At 41.3% G+C, this 14,197-nt stretch overlaps 1 protein-coding gene across 3 annotated transcripts in view; it reads left to right on the forward strand.

Annotated features, from left to right (window-relative positions):
• epha4b (eph receptor A4b) overlaps window positions 1-14,197 on the forward strand; it is a 101,990-nt gene that overhangs the window by 35,719 nt on the left and 52,074 nt on the right. For all 3 annotated transcript variants that reach the window (XM_034195947.1, XM_034195948.1, XM_034195949.1), the window contains exon 6: window positions 10,978-11,133. In XM_034195947.1, the coding sequence (XP_034051838.1) occupies window positions 10,978-11,133 (156 nt within the window). The remainder of the gene's footprint in view (window positions 1-10,977; window positions 11,134-14,197) is intronic.

A 14,197-nucleotide genomic window follows, 5' to 3' on the forward strand; every position in this document is an offset into this window, starting at 1 on the left:
TGTCGGCCAGAACAAAGAACGGTTATACAGGACCTGATGAGAGAGGTGACAGAATATTTTCATTTCTAAATATTTCCGTTTAGTCCAGCAGCTGGAGTATTACAGGTGGCTGCCGGCTTAAACTGACACCTTTTATAGTTATCTAAATACACCTGTAAGCTATGATTTGCGAGTACAATCATTTCAAACAGGATATGCAAATAGCTAAAATGGCATACTTTAAATGGTGACAATTTGCCTACTTATAATGCAGTCGTCTCAATTATGTATGACAACAGACTTTTTTGGAAACTAGAATATAATTCAAAAGATTCAACCTGTGGATGTGTGGATTATAAACCATTATATGTGGAGCAGCTTCCTTTTGACAGTTACAACAACACAAATATTACAAATAATTCCAAGTTTTAAGACATAAAGTCGCACTTAAGTAACCTCATTCATTCATATTAAGGAACTCCAGTTTTTCTTAATGAAAAATAATTGAGCTAAACATTTATCATTATAAAAATAGCAGCATAAAATCATAGAATTTATGTCAGACACTTAAAGGATCATCTCTCTTCAACTTTAACATCCTGCGTTATGTTGAAAGGGCGAAGTCTATAAGTGTAATTATCTTTCAAGCCAGCTTCATAAACGACATCTGCCTTTAGATTGAATTGCTTTGCCTTGTTGATATGTTGATGTCAAAGGAGAAGCTTTGCGGTCCTGAACCTAGCAGATATGTCATTTGAAGAGCACAAAAGAGACAAGCTGTGACACTTTTCCCAAGCGGGGATGTGACACCCTTGACTTCCTGCACGACGCTGAATGGGTGCCATGGTGTCAAGAAGGTGTGTACACACCTCCTTTATGTTTAAATCCTCTCCATTCAATATTTGAACACAGGTTGCCGTCGCTTGAGGTGCATTTATGGAATGCTTTATTCTTTATAGTGGTGGATGATGGCTCTAAGGGCCATACTTTCATTCACAGAGGTATACTCAGCAATGTATACAAACAGCAAGGAAGCAATCTAAAGCGTTTTATTTTTATAGACCACTGACTTTGAAGTCTATGTGATCTTCTCCAGCGAATCGGATTAAAACATATAAGTGCAGATATTCCTGCTGTTACCAATTTGACTGTGGCTAGCAAAGTCAAGCAGTGCCCACCCACATATTACAGACAGCTAGAATATGGCCTCACACTTGACAGGTCCATCTGCATGTGTGTGTGAGACTGACAGAGAAAAAAGGCACGGGGCTTTCCTTTCCTCCTCCGCCTGAATTATTGAGAGTGATGAACTGAAAATAACGTGGGTGAGGGAAGGAGGTGCACAGCTCCTCCTACACACACTCTGCCGGTCACGGGGCCGGCCTCTGTGGGCACGTTTACTGCCATGATGGTGTGTGTGTGAGTGTATCTAGGGAGATGCGATGTGTGTTTATAGTGTGTTAAAGCGCATTTGAAGGAAGATGTGTAAGCTACATGCGCCTGGCGACTAAGAAGGTGTGGTGAAGGTGTAAAGCTGTGTATGTAGACTTTAGCTCTGTGTGTGATTTGTTTTTGTTTGTTTACTGGTATGAAAGAGGAAAAGGTGAATTGTTGTGTTCCTCTGGCCTTTTATCTTGATGGCAAAACAGACAGAGAGAAGAAGTTATTCAGACTGAGAGCCAAACTCCCAACAGACTCCTTCTATAGACCTGTCATGCTCTCTCTCTCTCTCTCTCTCTCTCTCTCTCTCTCTCTCTCTCTCTCTCTCTCTCTCTCTCTCTCTCTCTCTCTCTCTCTCTCTCTCTCTCTCTCTCTCTATCATTCTCTCTCTCTCTCTATCATTCTCTCTCTCATGACCCCATTCACACAGAAACACACATGCACCTGGTATCTATTTAATCTGTTTTTACACTGCAGGATAATCACCCCGCGCAAAATTAGTGAGCCATCAGATCAGGTTACCGATGGAGAAGTGTGTGTGTAGATGTGGGTTTGCTTTAATTGCACTGAAATTGAGCACATTCTCTTTCCCTCAGACTTTTTTTCGGGGAGGTTTGAATGGTGTGTGTGTGTATGTGTGTGTAGGTTTGAGTGTGTGTGTGTGTTTGTGTAGGTTTGTGTGTGTGTGTGTTCCTGTCAGCGAGAGAGTAAATATTTGTGCAGGGGCTCTAGAGAAGGTCAGGGTCAACGTATGACAGACAGCCCACTGGGAAATAACACACAAAGGCAAACTCACTCACTCACACACACACACCCACACACACACACACACCCACACACACACACACACACACACACACACACCCCCCACACACACACACACACACACACACACACACACACAAATAGAGAGAATAAACTAGAGATCGTCAGGAAGGGAGAAAGAAGACATAGAGGACAGAGACAAAACAATTGAGACAGACAGACAGGTGGGCAAACAGGGAGATGGATGGACGAAGAGAAAAACAGAGAGAGACATAGAGGAAGACGTGATGGACAGAATCAGGAAGAGGGAGAGCTTCATCCCGTAGTTCCCCTTGGCCGCTCTCAGTAATTGGCTGGTATCCAGAGGACAGAGAGTAGATCAGAAACAAGCCTGAGTCTACTCATGTGCTTCATGTTCTGGACATCATAAGCCAGTCTGACCATGAATGTGTGTGTACGTGTGGTGGTGGTGGGGGGGTGGTCAGAGAAATCATAAGATGCTGTAAACACTAAGGGTTTGTCCTGAGGTGTCAATCATGGAGGCTTATGTCTGGAAATCGCTCATATCTCATGTGATTCCATAACAAAAGTCTTGCAGGCAAAAGTAATTGCCCCATTGCTAAAAATGATCAAGACTGAATGTGGTTTGATGTTCATGCAAAGCTTGCTTGTCACTCACTAGCAACACACTTTTCTTCTTGTTTAGTAATGGGTAGTTTTCTTTGTGTCATGCAGCAAATAAGTTGAATGTTTGCAATGCAATCTAATGCAACGCAGATGCTTACACAATATAAAGCAAAGCTGGATTGTCGAAACTGTAAACTAGTCCTCCTCGTAATCGTCACATAACTATATGTCTACTTTTAACAGTTGATCAGCTCCAGACACACCACACAACACTAAATAATTTGATTATAAAAGCACGGTTACTGACATTCTTATGTGGGACCTTTTTCTTCTAAAGCAATTTGAAAACATCTAACCATATAAGTCCAAACATGCCACAGGTTCTTACAAAATGGATTCATTAAAGGTGGGGTAGGTAAGTTTCAGAAACCGGCTCGAGTGCACTAACATTTGAAAGTACACAGCCGAAAAGAATCCGCCCCTTCCTTCAGACTTCCTTACAGAGCACCTCCTCCAACACACATGAACGCGCACATGACGTCAGCAGACTGGTGAAAGTGGCCGCCTGTTGCTGGCGAGTCATTGAAGTACTGCTGCAATGCACGCCCAATGAGGGCACGCCCAATGAGGGCACGAGATACATTTGTGCGTGGCTGACAGACAGGCGGCAGACAGTCGTGCTTTTTACAGTACTACGGCTTCCACAGAAGACATTTTTTTATGGATTTTTTGTCAAAGCACTTAAGATATTCATTGCTATCGGGATGTTAAGAGCATTCCATGGAATATAACAAAAAGTGTATCTCGAGCCGGTTTCTCAAACTTACCTACCCCACCTTTAACTATGAGTTTGCAAGGATATTTTAACATCTGTTCTATCGTAAATGGATTTTATTTCCATGACCAACATCAAAGACTTTTAAATATACATTGTTATATATGTCATTATGGACTTGAATGTCTTTGAGTGACTTTACGAGTGTTATCATGCCTTTTCAAAGCCTATTCCTTTCAATTCAGATGGGGAAAAAATAAATATCTATCTGTCTGTCCTAAAATCCGATCAAACAGAACAATATTTAGTCTAAAATACAGCGATGATACATAATGTTAGTTCAGGTGGGTTAACCTTCCATTGAGACCCAGTATGCTGATGTGTTAGTACCAATGAGCAAAAACCAACATGTTGAGTAGCAATGTAATTCATTATGTTTAGAGCTTGTTTATCAGTCATGACATGACTAGATACTTGGGTTAAACTAGACAGCAATTACTGCCACTTATCAGCAACCATGGCCATTTCTTATTTCCATAGAAAAACAAAAAAGGTTTCTGACTTGTCCTTAGAGATCTCATGTTCAGACTGCTTATAATAAGCTAATCAATGTTTAAATGTTTGTTTGTTTCTGTGTTTTTGTTGATTGTTTTCAGTAATGGTAATTTGTTTTAGTGAGAGGTGTGATGTTTAAATATGACATAAATACAACCCTGAAAGAGGGGATCTATCATCTCAATGAGACCTCCAGGCCAAATAAAGGATAAATAAACAATGAAATAACTGTTTAACAACAAAAAAGTATTTAATAACTGCCTCACAAAAAGGATAATTATTTGCACAATAAAGCAAGCAGCAGAAACCCAACAACAAACAAAGAGAGGCAACTTGTGCTGTTGTTTTTTGTTGATCACCTCAATAACCATTATAAACAAATAAAAAAGAACTGTGAAGGCAAAGTGCTGTGAATCTGTAATGCTCCCCCTGTTGTTTGTAGTACACATTATATGAGGTAATTATTGTTTAATAAGTTGATATAATGATTACTTTGGGAAAAAAGACAAATCAAGCGTGCGGATGTAATGTCATCACAAGAGGCTTCGGCAGAAATTGTGTGTGTTTCACAGGATTAGTACTTATGGTGAATATTATAGTGGTGAAGGTTGTTATGAACTCCGATTAGGGATTAGTTCACAGCAGGGAGCTGGACTCTGATGTTGACATCTTTATTTCAGACAAACCTCCACATTACCACCCACTCACACACACATTCAAACACACTCATGCTCTGCTCCTTACTCTATAAACACACCAAACAAAAAACACTTGCACATATTACTTCCACTTATCAACAACGACAATTGTTATTAACTTTCCACCAGCTTTTTGTCATCGCAGTGTGTGCAAACTAACGCAGCATTGACCATCTAATTATTTGTTCGCAAATAATTAGATGGTCAATGCTGCGTTATATATAACTATATATTTTTTTCACAGAATAGGGCTTTTTTTTTACCAGAAACATGTCAACTGAACCGAAAGCATGTTTCACGGCAATGTAAACATGAGCATCAAACACACACAAACACATACAGATGCGACCCTGGTGGCCGTGAAGGACGTCAGGTTCAATCTCGTCAGACTTCTGCATTGACGCTTGATGTATCAATTTTTAAGTAGGTGGCCTCAACAACCGCCTCGGTAGCACAGACACACACACACACACACACACATACACACACATACAGCCTGCTGTGTGCTCCAGGAGCTGTGGCACTCGACGGGTACTAGAAGGGTTCTGTCGTGAAAGCCTGTTGCCATGGTGACTATTATGGAGCTCATCTCCCGTGGGCCAGCAAGCTTTACACTGGCCCAAGGGAGATATACCACCAAGTATGAATCCCTCTCGAAAGAACACACACATGTACACACATTCTATACCCCCCAGGTTTCTCCTCTGTGCCCTCTATGGTACAGCCGGCAGGGAACCAATGTTAGACCTGACCCGAGTGCGACAGAAAGCAAGAACGCAGCAATTAATAGTTGCAAGGACATTTGTACAAGTGAAGGAGAAAAGAAGGTTCCAAACTAGACTGTGTTTTTCTTTTTCAGAAGAGTGCAGCTGATGGGATTTTGCATACATCCAGATTCTCCTGTTTGAATGTACTTACAATGTAAGAGCCTTAACTATGAGATACATGTTACTGTGTGTGCACTTGCAGGCCCTTCCTACTCTTCCACTGCAGTCAGCTGCTTTTTTTCATTTTTACAAGCAACTTATATACCTCATTTTAGAATGATGTAACTGTATCCGGTTACATAACCAGTCATAGTAAATGGACAGGTCTCCCTTGAAAAAGGGAGACCTGTCGATGATCTCAATGGGACCACCTGGTTAAATAAAGGTTTTAAAAAAAATGTCTTCTGATGCCAAAACGTGTAATTCACTGGGATGATATAAAAGTTTGAATCATCATGTCTAGCTCAGGATGTGATTCTCAGTTTAGCAAAGAAGAAACATGAACGGGGAAACGATATATGTTAAAGTAAACAGACTGGTCAAAATGTAGTATTATATGGCAGTCAGACAACTGTGTAAAAAAAAAAACATACAATAGAGTGGTGCAATGACGAGTCCTAAACCCCGGAAGTGAGTTAGCATTTTACCCCTGCCGGTTCCCTCGTCTCAGAGTCAATGGGATTTTTCCATAGGATTTTGGAAAATAGCTCGAAATAAGGTCTGTGGTTGACACAAATATAAGAGACGGATCACGTTTTGTTCTACGACATTAAATACATCAGCAGTGTGATTTCACTGGTGATTTCTGAAGAGTTTACGTATTTGAAAAACGATGGTTGTTAACAAGTGGCTGAATAGGACTACAGAAGTTGTCGAGGACGTTGTATGTTACGCCAAACACGTAAACACTCCCGCTAAGTTTGTTTGCCCCTGTTCTGCTGGAAAGAAAGTACCTGCGCTCTTGCAAACTGTTAAAACAAACGCTTCAACAATTTTGAATCTGTATTTTTGAATATCGATCTTAAGTTGGCATGACGTTACAGTCGTGCAACCCTGCTGTGAACGGCTGTAGTTCGTTTATAGCATAACGTTAGAATTTTGCTTCTGGCGATTAGATTTATGATTCGAAAATTATAAAAGTAGGGTAGACATGTGGAGATTATCCGGCTGAACAAAACGTGCATTTATCAAACAGGTTCGTTTTCCACAGACCTTATTTCGAGCTATTTTCCAAAATCCTATGGAGAAATCACGTTGCTTTTTTGTCAAGGGAACCCATGCGCAGCTTACTTCCGGGTTTTAGGATGCGTCACTGCACCACTCTATTGGATCTCATCAGCAAAACAATGATAAGAGGTACCTTTACATGTGCTCTCAATGACCTAAGGAAAGCATACACAAAGCAAATAATATAGGACCCAAGACAAAACCCTGAGGCACACCACAGTAATGAGCAACAGTTTCAGACATAAAAGGTCAAAAAGACACAGAGAAACTCCAGTGGGATAGGAATCCACAGCACACCATGAGATACCCACCCACTGCCTAAACCTTTCAGTCAGTTGTCTACTGCGCTAAGATCCAGCAGCATCTAAACATATAATTCACCCACGTCAGAAGAGACCATTAAGTCACTTGAGACAATGAGGAGAGCTGTTTCAGACAAATGCTTCTGACTGAAATCAGATTGAAATGTATCAAAAGTGTTTGTGCAGGATAGTAGTGAGCTGTTTGGCAACACATTTCTCTAGATGTTTGAGGTTCAGATGTTTCATACTGCCCACCAGTTCAATGAGGTCTTGAAAGAAAACAGTAAAGAAGCACTCCGAAATTGTTGGCCGAGTTGAAAAGGCAGAGAGAGGACTTGAGGGTAGCCTGACAGCCATGACACCTCTAACCTTTAATCTCAAGCAGTTTTATAAAAGCTTTCTTGCAACCTGTTTCAGATGAATAGATAGTTGATGTCTGTGGAAAGTGAACCAAAACCAGCCCACTCTCTTCAGTCTGCGTACAAATGACACGACTTTGCAAAGGCGTGCAATAGATACGCAGAAATCCGATTTTGCGTGCATATGATACTCCCACGTTACGTTTGTTATGAAAGTATCTTAAATGCGTTTATTTTCTACATATCTTTGCCATTTATTTAACCCTAACCATAACCCAATAAGCTGCTGTGTCGTTTATTGCACCGCAAACATTAAAACTGTCATTGGAACGGCGATCAAGCCTGAAGCCACAGAGCTCTTTGTTTGAATGTTTGAGGTGCAATATCAGCGTATCATATGCACGCAAAATTGGACTTCTGCGTATCTATTGCACGCCTTTGCAAAGTCGTGTCATTTGTACGCAGACTGTGAGACCGGGTTGACCAAAACTGCAATGTTGTGAGCCACAAACCAAACCAAGTAGTAGAGACGCTGCGAACTCAATAGAGCTGCATTTCACTGGAATTAGGGTAAAATGATCTGAAGCTTCGTAAATACTTCTTACACACAATCAGTCACACATTGTTCATAAACATAGACATTGATGATTGCGGCCTTCCAGAGACATTTTCCTGTGGTTTGAGAAACAGTTCTAGGCTAATTTGACAATTTTTTGTAATTTATTAAAAAAAGAAAACAGTATTTGCAGCCCTAGAAATTGTAAAAAAAAGGAGTAGATCTTTATCAGCTCATCCTTGACAGTGTTTTCCCAGAGGACACAGTTGGGCTGTTCTCAATCAGTGCGTGGTGACTGAGGGTGTGTCTTCAGTAGCAGTACTATATCATATCTAAGAGCTATCGATTGGCATAAATACACTAAGTCTCTCTGGTGACTGGATGAATATTTAATAAGACACTGGATCTGAGGCCACTCTTTGTCTTTATGAGAAACACATCTATGTACAAATACACACACACACGCTCAAAGTACAGCATTATCAACCATTACTTTAAAGAAGATGTAAATTGTGAGTTTGCTCACGGTTCCACAAGATTGTTTTTGTGACTAAACTTTTTTGCACTTCTTCTGTCTTTTTTTGGGTGTGATTGCATGTGAGCACTATCTCGCTGCCTCAGCCCCCTTGTCTCTTTTACATATCTATGGTAAATCATTAATCATAAGGGAACCAAGTCAAGTAACACATTTCCCATGGGGCACACACTGGAAGGAACTTGAGCAAAAAAAAGAGGCAAGATTAGCGGGAGAGAGTGAGAACAAGGTTGAAAAGCAGAGTAGAAAACTTAAGGAGGGAGAAGGGAGCTCTACTCAGAGCAGCCAAGCCGCCATTCTTGCGAAAAGTTTTTGATCAGGCAGTTGTTTATACGCCAGGCCTGGCATGGGGTGCCCTGTCTGTCCTCTAGCGTAAGGGTCCTTTTGTGCCTCTGTGGCTGGCCAGCGCCCGGAGCCAGGACTCTCCGGATGGAACGTCCCCGGAGAAAAGCTGCTTTTCCACCCTACTCCTACAGCCCAGCCAACAGAACACACACACACACACACACACACACACACACACACACACACACACACACACACACACACACACACACACACACACACACACACACACACACACACACACACACACACACACACACACACACACACACACACACACACACACACACACACACACAGTCACTAGCACAGCACATAGGCACCCATTACCTTGGAAGCTGACAGGAAGAAGGAAAGAGAGCAGAAGCCCTTTGAGAATTATCACTCCCTTTCCTTTCCTCTCTCTTTATTTCCTTTATTCTTTCTTTCTCTCCTTTCCACACCCACACACACATCCCTTTGCTAGTGTTCTCTCAGGTCTTTTGGGGATTGTGCTACTGGACTTTGCTCCCATGTGATGAATGATTTGCCTAAAAATACTGTCTGCATGCGAGCGAGCATATCGTCCAGGTGGAAGAACTTACCTCCACAGTGAGGAAACACACTTCTTTTAGGCCACTTTACCATTCCTCTATCAAGCAGGTTAACTACGTAAGAGAATGTGTGTGTGTGTGTGTGTGTGTGTGTGTGTGTGTGTGTGTGATCATTTACAGCCTTTCTGGGACGAGTGACGTGTAGGTTGATTAAATCCGTGACCTTCACCACTAGCACAAGCAATCAGCAAGCGAACACACACGATCACACACAAACAAACACGCACACATTCTCACTCGCCACGTACTTAACACCTTTGCGCACACAAGCGCTCAGCACACGAACATGCAATTAGCACCTGGCGGATTCTATATAAAATAGATCCAACTTATCCAAGCACTAACATACACACAGGGCATCTATTGAATTGCATTTGAGACGCCCTCATTTTCTTTAACGTGGGGTTTTGTACACTGTAATACTATTTACCGCCGTGGCAGCTTGCGAAGATGAGAATACCAGGCCTGTGAATGTATAAATAAATACATGCGTAATCTATATTCAGATTACCAAAGGGGACGTCAGGAATTCCATTTTATTGCCTAGAGATGCAAAAGGGAAATCATTCGCGTCCCCAATCTATTTTCAGCAGACGGCTCCTGTTGAGCAGATGCACGGTTTTCCCTCCTCAGTTTTATGACTCCACATAATGACTAATATGCAGCCACTGAAACAGCCATAGCAATAGTCATAATATGATATTGTGACTATTGCTGGGACTGCGCCTGTGTTTTTCTGTTCCCCCGGTTGTCAGATGATCTAAATCTGATATAACAGGGATGACAGATGATCTGCTGTTGCACTGTGTTATTCTACTGTACCGCCCTGTGGTTATACAGGCCCTCAGCCTGATGTAAGAGGATCTCACGTAGACCTAATGTCACAATATATTAAATCAGATGTTTTTTTTCTCCTTTTTTTAGCCAAGGGTGCTTCATGGCACTTCTTATGACCTATCAGTGTCTATGAGAGCTTTGTTGTAGCCTGTTGTTTTTGCCTTTTCGTACATTTTCTGCTTTGAGTGTCTGCAGTTCCCTCATACTCTACTTCTGCAGAATTCTGGTTTCATTTTTTTTTTGTTGAAGCATTATTTCTGTCAGTTATTATGACACTGTACTCAGTCATACAGCGGGAGGAACATTAACAAGTGTTGAAGCAGGCAAATGATTGTTTACAACCTCCACCCTATCATGTGACTGCGTAGCACAATATGCAGTGACTTTTAAGCAATGCTGCTGTCAGTTCCTTTGGCGAGAATAGTGTTATGGTAAATGAAAAAATTAATCTTAAATGTAACCCAAGCTTTAATTGACCTAAATTATCCTATAAAAGCATTTCTGGAGGACATTGATTTCTGGCACAGACTTCATTGGTGTATGAAAAAGGGGAAAAGTCTTAAAGGGTCAACACAGCACAGCCTCTAACCCTGTGTTTATCTGTCTCCTCTCTCCAGCGTGCCGAACTGGTACCTACAAAGCTTCAGCCACTGATGCCTATTGCACCAAATGTCCTCCTCACAGCTCGTCCCCGCAGGAACAAGCCGTCGAGTGCGTCTGCGAGAAAGGTTTCTATCGTGCCGAGGCCGACCCACGCTCCATGGCCTGCTCACGTGAGTAATACAATCACTGGGCAAAACACACACACATGTCACCAACACAGTCATACAGCTGGAAGCTTATTTCATACCACATTGTGTATTCCAGGCTTTCAAGGAAGTCAGATATTTGCATTTGGCTGTATTCATTGTCAGGTTATAGAATTTCATTATGTCACAATGATTGGATTACATTTCATTTAATTACTCTGCAAGGTATTCCTGTATGAATTTACATTGCTTGGCTGCATTCCATTTCTATACATAATCCCACCATGTATTTTCTTCCTCCTCAGCCGCTATTGGTTTACACAACACTAGAGACACACACACACGTTTTTTAGCTGTGTGGTTACCACCACATATATCTCAGATGAGAACACTGGTACGGGTGATACTGTGATAGAAATCTGATGATGTTTCTCACTCAAGATCATAGACACACACACCAACACACAAAAGCATGGAGCCAGGGGTATCATCAGACCACATCCTCAGGAACAGGGACGGAGGAGAACAGAAAGGATGAGGGAAGATGGAAAAGTAAGAGATGGATTGAGCTAGATGGAGGGATATAGGGGTGGGAAAGGACTGGGAAATGGTGGGGCTAAAAAAATATGTGCACACACACACACACACACACATATACCCAAACCCATTATCAGGTTATGGTAGATTACACTCATTAATCGTTGTAGCAGGTGAGATGTGTGACGATTATGTTATCGCCTGGAAATGAGTAACGATACGTTCAAATATGTATGGGCATGCATACATGCACGCACATGCTAGAACTGAAGAGGATGGAGAGCGGAAAAATTAGGAAATAAGGAGAAAAGGTGAAAGAATTAGTCATAGAGAGACATGGATAATGATACTCAAGACACAGGCAAAGAATAGAACAGCAGGGGAAATAGTGGACTATCAGAGGCATATCATTTAAATGTCATAAAAGACCGATCAGTAGAAGAGATGATGGACAGTTAAGTGTGGCCGAGGGAAGTGGGGGGGATGGAGAGAAAAAAAGACCGAATTAGCAGGATCAGTCAGCACATATTTTCAGGAAATGTACGAGCAACAGCCTCAATTATCCACAGCATGGCCTCCATCCCCCACTCCCACCTTTCCCCTATCCCCCCTGCGCTTTGGAGAGCCTCGCCACTGGGAAGGCTAATCAGGAAAGTCCCAGGCTCTGTCAGCGGGCCCCTGGGGCTCGCTGCATGGCCAGGGCCTGATGAGATGTCAGGCTGAAAGCATCTACTGATATATTTCCTTACAGTTGGGATACCCGCACCGTGCTGTGAACCACCATAATCAATGGCTTCCATTAGAGTGGTTCTCAAACAACAGGAATAGCACAGTAAAGGCTTACCTTGATGATGAGTCGGGCGGTTGTGGTTCCCTCAGAGTGACCTTCCTGATGTTTTTTAAAAAGATCAGCCAATGAGAAAGCACAGAAAAAGGCAGAATTGAGGAATTTCGTTTATTGTTGAATAATGAGATATAATCCGGTTGCATCTTTGGTGACAAAGCCACTAGGTCACAAGCCTCTTTGTATGTCTTTTCTGTCTTTATTAATACAAAATATATAATTCTTTATTTTAAGTGCATTATTTGTGTGTTTGTTTCTGCTTACTGTAGACACACTTAAGAAATACTGACATTATTTACAGATCAGTTGATTTTAATTAATTAACTCCTCTGAAAAACAAATATAATCGTGTTTGAAGCATTAAATATCACTATATCCCACTATGTGTTTTACATCGTTGTGGTACACCACGCGTCTGAAGGATGATGATCCAGTATTACAGCTATTTGGTTTGATATATCACTATCAAACATATTGAATTAGTCATATTTCAAATAACAGCTTGTAAATGTTTTGTACATATTGGGTACCAATTATAAATAGCTGCTACTGGTTGGTAGAGTGGAAGAAGTACAGGGAATTAGGGGGTAATACATTTGTTATTAAGAGGTAACTAGAAATGAAATACACCCTTAGTACGATTCAAATTACTGCTATAGTTTATATTTAATAATGACAGGGTGTAGACAGAGGACAACAAGCCTTACAGGTCCTTTTGTAATAGAGCGGTGCAGGGATGAGTCTGTTTGTTAGCCGACTTGGATGTTAGCATGTTAGCATCGCAATGGTTCCCTCGACTTAAAGTCAATGGGATTTTTCAAATTGGCTTTTGCACTATTCCAGAAAATCAGATCTGTGGCGAACAAATGTTGATGATACTGATGTATGATAAATTATCCACATATTAGCACCACTTTTATAATAGTTGAGGCGTAAATGCTAAGCTAAAGGCGGCTAATGTTGGGCGTGATTACGTTTAGTCGTCTCATTTAGACACTTGCTGACAACCACTTTTCCTATGACACAAAAAGTGAAGTGGGGTATTTATTTACTGTGTTCATTTACGTCGTAGATCAAAGCGTTAAAAACCCATAAGCTTTTGTAAACCAGATATATTCTAATCAAACACACGTTCCAAAAACCAATGATTTGCATACGAGGGAACCGTTAGTAGTTGAGTCATTGAGTGCTGACTCCTCACTCCTCTCAATGGACTATTAGGGGCCTAAATTGATCTACAACAACACGCCAGAAACAAGCATTACCTAGTTTGGTCCAAGCCCCATTTTGGTCTTTATCATTGCTCAGAAACTGACATCCATAGAAAGATTTGGTCTGTTTTGACCAGATAGTGTTGTCGTCTTGCCGCCATTTTGACTGCAAGGAAGCTTGGGAGGACACATTATATCATGTATTTAGCTGCATTCAGTAACTTTTTATGATCTGAGTTCTTCTACTTTTACTCAAGTACAAGATCTGGGTACTTCTACTTTTACTCAAGTACAGGATCTGAGTACTTTTACTTTTACTCAAGTACAAGATCTGAGTACTTCTACTTTTACTTTACAGTACATTGCTTTAGATAAAGCACCAGCTAAATGTAATGTCATGTCATGTAATGTAATGTATCCTCATGGATTCAGTAAAAAAGGCAGAACTAGAACCCACACATCAGGGTTTAAAGGAACATCAGCATGTCTCCTGATC

Source organism: Gymnodraco acuticeps, unplaced genomic scaffold (assembly GCF_902827175.1).
Source record: "Gymnodraco acuticeps unplaced genomic scaffold, fGymAcu1.1, whole genome shotgun sequence".
NCBI classification, from domain to species: Eukaryota; Metazoa; Chordata; class Actinopteri; order Perciformes; family Bathydraconidae; genus Gymnodraco; species Gymnodraco acuticeps.